We start from the raw sequence: 6,292 nt of genomic DNA, 5'->3' as shown, positions 1-6,292 counted from the left end.
TTTGAGTCAAATCCCCATTTTATTCACAAGGTAATTACAAATGGAAAACATTCTCTTCCGCCGGTCCTTAAAAATGTGGATTACACGGCAGACGATTTGGATCCACATGCAAGAGTCACAGCAGCAAACCAGAAAGGGTTCGATTAACACTTTCCATCATCGCGATCCCAAAAAAATCATCACTTCTCCAGGGGTGCGTAGTTCAAGAGTTTTTCGATCAGATCCACGTGGGACAGCAGCATCCGCCTGCAGCAGTAACGCTTCAGGCCCAGAGCATCGAGTGCATCGCTGCAAACAAATATTCAGGAACAGGTTAGTGCTGAGTCTACACCTCTCTTCCTAAAGGATCAAATCACACGTTTGGGGGCAGGCCTGTATTCCTCTGAATGTAGAGGGTGAAAAGAGAGTGATCGAGGGCAGCACAGTGGGTAGCACTGCAGTCTCACGGCGCCGGGGTCCCAGGTTCGATCCCGGCTCTCAGTCACTGTCCGTATGGAGTTAAAAAAAGAAAGCGATCTAATAATTATTTCAACTTGATTAAAGGGGTTCAGGGAGGACATCCAGATCTACGACACACTTTAAAATGATAAGAATAGGAGGAAATCACCCAGCCCCTTGGGTCTGTTCCACCATTCAGCAAGATCATGACTGATCGGTGACAGAATTCCATCCACTCACTTCTGTCCGAGCAGTGGTTAGTGCTGCTGCCTCACAGCGGCAGAGACTTGGGTTTGATTCCAACCTTGGGTGACTGTGTAAAGTTTGAACGTTCTCCCCATGCCGCCTTAGGTGACAGTGTGTGTGGAGTCTGCACATTCTCCCAGTGTCTGCGTGGGTTTCCTCCGGGTGCGCCAGTTTCCTCTCACAGTCCAAAGATGTGCAGGTCAGGTGGACTGGCCGTGCTAAAATGCTCCTAGGTGGGGTTACAGGGATAGGGCGGGGGAGTGGGCCTGGGTAGGGTGCTCTCAGAAGGTCGGTGCAGACTTAAAGGGCCAAATAGCCACCTTCTGCACTGTAGGGTTTCTACATTTGTCCATGATGGATTAATCTCTTCATACGTTTAGTTCCAATCTCAGATCAAAAATTTACAACTCATCCAACATAGATTGGCATTTGCAGAGACAATCGCCAAAGTTCCGCCAACCTCTTGAGTGGAATTGACAGTTGCCCCAGTGAGGATATTCAGACGGCACGGTAGCACAGTTTAGCACTGTTGCTTCACAGCGTCAGGGTCCCAGGTTCGATTGGATCAGTGTGTGTGTGGAGTCTGCACGTTCTCCCCGTGTCTGCGTGGGTTTCCTCCGGGTGCTCCGGTTTCCTCCCACAAGTCCCAAAAGATGTGCTTGTTAGGTGAATTGGACATTCTGAATTCTCCCTCCGTGTACCCGAACAGGCGCCAGAGTGTGACGACTAGGGCCTTTTCACAGGAACTTCATTGCAGTGTTAATGTAAGCCTACTTGTGACACTAATAAAGATTTTAAAATTGTTACTAAAATTAAAGCTCACCTCCCCCAAAGCTATCATTTAAAGGGCCCTTTCACCAGCTCCCCTATACTTTGGGAAAGATGATGATTTTAAAAAAGTGTGGTGTTCACAGAATTTACAGTGCAGAAGGAGACCATTCGGCCCATCGAGTCTGTACCAGCCCCATGGAAAGCGCTTAAGCCCACACCTCCAACCTCCATCTTATCCCCATAACCCAGTAACCCCACCCAACCATTTTGGACACTAAGGGCAATTTAGCATGGCCAATCCACCTAACCTACACATTTTTGGACTGTGGGAGGAAACCGGAGCACCCGGAGGAAACCCAGGCACACACTGGGAGAACGTGCAGACTCCGCAGACAGTGACCCAAGCCGGGAATCGAACCTGGGACCCTGGTGCTGTGAAGCAACAGTGCTAACCACTGTGCTACCGTGCTGCCTGTGTTGTTGGCATTGTTGGTGTTGGGTGTTAACATAAGAACTAGGAGCAGGCCATCTGGCCCCTCGAGCCTGCTCCGCCATTCAATGAGATCATGGCTGATCTTTTGTGGACTCAGCTCCACTTTCCGGCCCGAACACCATAACCTTTAATCCCTTTATTCTTCAAAAAACTATTATCTTAAAAACATTTAATGAAAGAGCCTCTACTGCTTCACTGGGCAAGGAATTCCATAGATTCACAACCCTTTGGGTGAAGAAGTTCCTCCTAAACGCAGTCTTAAATCTATTTCCCCTTATTTTGAGGCTATGCCCTAGTTCTGCTTTCACCCGCCAGTGGAAACAACCTGCCCGCATCGATCCTATCTATTCCCTTCATAATTTTATATGTTTCTATAAGATCCCCCCTCATCCTTCTAAATTCCAACAAGTACAGTCCCAGTCTACTCAACCTCTCCTCGTAATCCAACCCCTTCAGCTCTGGGATTAACCTAGTGAATCTCCTCTGCACACCCTCCAGTGCCAGTACGTCCTTTCTCAAGTAAAGGGACCAAAACTGAGCACAATACTCCAGGTGTGGCCTCACTAACACCATATACAATTGCAGCATAACCTCCCTAGTCTTAAACTCCATCCCTCTAGCAAAGAAAGACAACATTCCATTTGCCTTCTTAATCACCTGTTGCACCTGTAACCCAACTTTTTGCGACTATGCACTAGCACACCCAGGTCTCTCCGCACAGCAGCATGTTGGCTTTGTTGGTGTTGTTGTTGGCTTTGTTGGTGTTGGCATTGATGTTGCTTCTCAACCTATATCTGTGACCTGTCGTTCAAGATTGCCCCACAAGGGAGGAACATTTGGTCTACATTTACTTTATCAATCCCATATAGTATTTTCTAATAATAATAATCTTTATCACAATCAGACTTACATTAACACTACAATGAAGTTACTGTGAAAATCCCCTAGTCACCACATTCCGGCGCCTGTTCGGGTACACTGAGGGAGAATTCAGAATGTCCAATTCACCGAACAAGTACATCTTTCGGGACTTGTGGGAAGAAACCGGAGCACCCGGAGGAAACCCACGCAGACACGGGGAGAACGTGCAGGCTCCGCACAGACAGTGACCCAGCAGGGAATCGAACCTGGGACCCTGGAGCTGTGAAGCAACAGTGCTAACCACTGGGTTGTTGGCATTGTTGGTGTAAAATGAAAATCGCTTGTCACAAGATCGGGGCTGGTTTAGCACACAGGGCTAAATCGCTGGCTTGGAAAGCAGACCAAGGCAGGCCAGCAGCCTGGTCGATTCCCGTACCGGCCTCCCCGAACAGGTGCCGGAATGTGGCGACTAGGGGCTTTTCACAGTAACGATTTTCATTTCAAGTCGGCTTCAAATTAAGTTACTGTGAAAAGCCCCTCGTCGCCACATTCCGGCGCCTGTTCGGGGAGGCCGGTACGGGAATTGAACCCGCGCTGCTGGCCTGCAGCGATTTAGCCCAGTGTGCTAAACCAGCCCCAGTTGTTGTTGTACACTAGGCCGCAGGCTTCCCGCTCACTTACCCCTCTGTGTACTCGGCCTGCAGCAACCCCAGGTAGGCCTCCCACTTGTTTCCCACCACCTTGCCGCAGGTGAAGCACCGGACCGGGATGATCATCCTGCTCGGACCGGGACGTTGATTCTTTCCGCCGCCGAATGTCTGCCTCGCCGTCCCGTGCCGCGCATGCGATATAGGGTCTGCGGCCTTTACTGCGCGTGCGCGGGCTGGAGGGGGGGCGGGGCTCGAGGCCCGGAACTGCGCGTGCGCGGGCTGGAGGGGGGGCGGGGCTCGTGGCCCGGAACTGCGCGTGCGCTGGCTGGAGGGGGCGGGGCTCCAGGCCCGGAAGTGCGCGTGTGGCTCGGGAAAAATAACGGCTGCAGTGAGACCCGGTTAACACCAGGGGGCAACATTACTCCCAAAGTCAAAGGAACAGGAATGGGAGATTAGGGAATGGGAAATTGGGTATCTGTGAGGGTTTAGGGAATGGGAGATTAGGGAATGGGAGGTTACGGAATGGGTGGGGGTTTAGGGAATGGGACAGTAGGGAATGGTTTAGGGTTTAGGGAATGGGACAGTAGGGAATGGGTGGGAGTTTAGGGAATGGGTGCGGGTTTAGGGAATGGGTGGGGATTTCCCGTAACAGCCTCCCTGAACAGGCGCCGGAATGTGGCGACTAGGGGCTTTTCACAGTAACCTCATTTGAAGCCTACTTGTGACAATAAGCGATTTTCATTTAGGGAATGGGAGATTAGGGAATGGGTGGGGGTTTAGGGGATGAGAGTTTAGGGAATGGGAGATTGGCAAATGGGTGGACATTTAGGGAAAGGGAGAAGAATAGAGAATGGGAGATGGAAGCAAGAATGGGAATGGGAGGGGAATGTGAGTGTAGGGAATGGGAGAAGAATAGTAAATGGGAGGGAATAGGAGAGTCAATGGGAATGGGAGAAGGAGAATAGGGAATGAACATACAAACAAACACACAAATTAGGAGCCAGTTGGCCAGTGAGGGGAATGGGAGGGAGAATGGGAATAGAGGGAATGAGAGAGGGAAACAAGAGAGAGGGGTGGGTAACGGGAGGGGAATTGAGGGATTGGGGATAGATGGAATAAGAGAGGGAGTATGGGAATGGGAGGAATAGAGGGAATGGGAGGAATCGGGAGATGGGAATAGAAGGGGTCATGGGAGCGCAGGGTTTGGGAAGGAAATGGGCACAGGGCAAAAAGGAGGAAAATAAAGAATGGGAAGGCGCTGAGGGAAAATGGGAGAAAACAAGGGGATGGGAGAGGGACAAGGGAATAGAAATATAGGAAGGGAGAACATGGAAAGGGGAGGGCGGCAGTTTAAAATATTCTGATTCTACATTGGAAAACAGCAGGAGTAGCAGAATGGAGGATGAACTGGGTAGAGGGGGAACAAGGAGCTAACGGCAGGGGGAAGCAAAAGAGAGCAAAATAAGACATTGAAATGGAAAGTTGGCAGCTGTGTGCAGTTTAATATCAATCCTCTTGTTTGCACTGTGTGAGATGTTGAAAGAACCAAACATTTTGGACCAGGATGACTGATTAATTAATGAGGAATAATATTTAATCTCGAGTTGACAGAGCTGAGGGAGATAGATGAAGGTTTTGGTGATTAATGTTTGAGGTTTACGATCAGATGGAAGCAGAATTTCTCAATTTGATCTTTGCGGAATCTGCAGTCCTCTGTACAGGAATACTGCCCCTTAATCTCTCCATTTCCACTTCAAACTTACTCCCTTGCACAATCTCCTCTTTTCAAACAAAACATTTTTCACTTGAACTTTTTTTTCTCCCCGGTTGAACACTCTCCTGGCTCTCTCTGCACACTATACAAACTTTTTTTTCCCCCTCCCACTTTTTATTGGGTTTGATTTGACAAACTTTTCCCTCCTCCAAAGTTTTCTTCCAACTCTTGTTTTTTTAAAAACGGTTTATCCCTTCAGAAATGCCTTCTTTTAAACTTTGGCCTGATTCCTCCCTCCCTCTTTGCCTCTTTCAGCCAGGGGGTGGGTGGATAGCCAAGATCGTTTCAATTCCCTCCCACTTCCGTTCCTCTGTCACCCGAACAGCAGAGTTTCGGACCTCCAGACCTTCCCTGAGAGAGAGTGGAGCAGAATCTGGAGACTCAGGACTGCCGCTAGGACTCAGCTCAGAGACCATTGCTGCCAGCTGATACACACACAAGTGAGTCAGTTACATCTTACATTAGGTGATACAAACTTAACATCATTTTATTGTTTCTCTGGGGGGGGGGGGGGGGATTTTGGAATGTTCTGTAGCCCCCCCCCCCCCCCCCTCCCAGCTTCACCAAGACAAAATAAACACAATTTCACAGGGGGCTAGTCACAGAGAATGTTTAATCTGTAAATTGCCCAACTGGAAGCTTCTTGAAGAATAATAATAATCTTTACGAGTGTCACAAGTAGGATTACATTAACACTGCAATGAAGTTACTGTGAAAATCCAACACTTCACAGTGTATCTATCCCCTGATCACTCTAGCCAGATCCCCAGGATAGTCTGGGGCGTTTTTATGTGCACTGGGACAGCAATGGGATGTGCCCTCTGCTATCTTTTTCAAGGATTAAGGCAGAGGGAGAGAGAGAGAGAGGTTGTGTTTGTTTCTTTGTTTCTATTTTCCCTGCAAACTGGAATTTAACAAAACCAAATACACCCAACCCAGGCTCCCCTAGGACCAAGTACCCCCCCCCCCCCCCCCCACACACCTCCCCCCAAAAAACTTTTGGAGTTGGAGGTAGGCAGCAGACCTGAGGAGAGTTCAAGACTGTAGCAGGGGCCATAT

The 6,292-nt window shown here is 49.2% G+C and overlaps 2 protein-coding genes across 2 annotated transcripts in view; one reads left to right on the top strand and one right to left on the bottom strand.

Annotated features, from left to right (window-relative positions):
* On the bottom strand, positions 1 to 3,686 carry LOC140404036 (DNA-directed RNA polymerases I, II, and III subunit RPABC5). Its single transcript, XM_072492390.1, has 2 exons — positions 3,491 to 3,686; positions 1 to 288 (listed from the first exon to the last, which is right to left on the bottom strand). The coding sequence occupies exons 1-2, from the start codon at positions 3,583 to 3,585 to the stop codon at positions 180 to 182; spliced, it is 204 nt and encodes a 67-aa protein (XP_072348491.1). The 5' UTR covers positions 3,586 to 3,686; the 3' UTR covers positions 1 to 179.
* A 1,831-nt stretch (positions 3,687 to 5,517) lies between these two features.
* The window catches only part of LOC140404035 (tetraspanin-4-like), a 61,725-nt gene continuing 60,950 nt past the window's right edge, over positions 5,518 to 6,292 (top strand). The window contains exon 1 of the mRNA XM_072492389.1: positions 5,518 to 5,673. The gene's annotated coding sequence lies outside the window, so the exon portion shown is untranslated. The remainder of the gene's footprint in view (positions 5,674 to 6,292) is intronic.

Source organism: Scyliorhinus torazame, chromosome 29 (assembly GCF_047496885.1).
Source record: "Scyliorhinus torazame isolate Kashiwa2021f chromosome 29, sScyTor2.1, whole genome shotgun sequence".
In the NCBI taxonomy this organism is placed as follows: domain Eukaryota; kingdom Metazoa; phylum Chordata; class Chondrichthyes; order Carcharhiniformes; family Scyliorhinidae; genus Scyliorhinus; species Scyliorhinus torazame.
The sequence above is the reverse complement of the archived record's forward strand: the minus strand, read 5'-3'. Positions and strand labels throughout refer to the sequence as shown.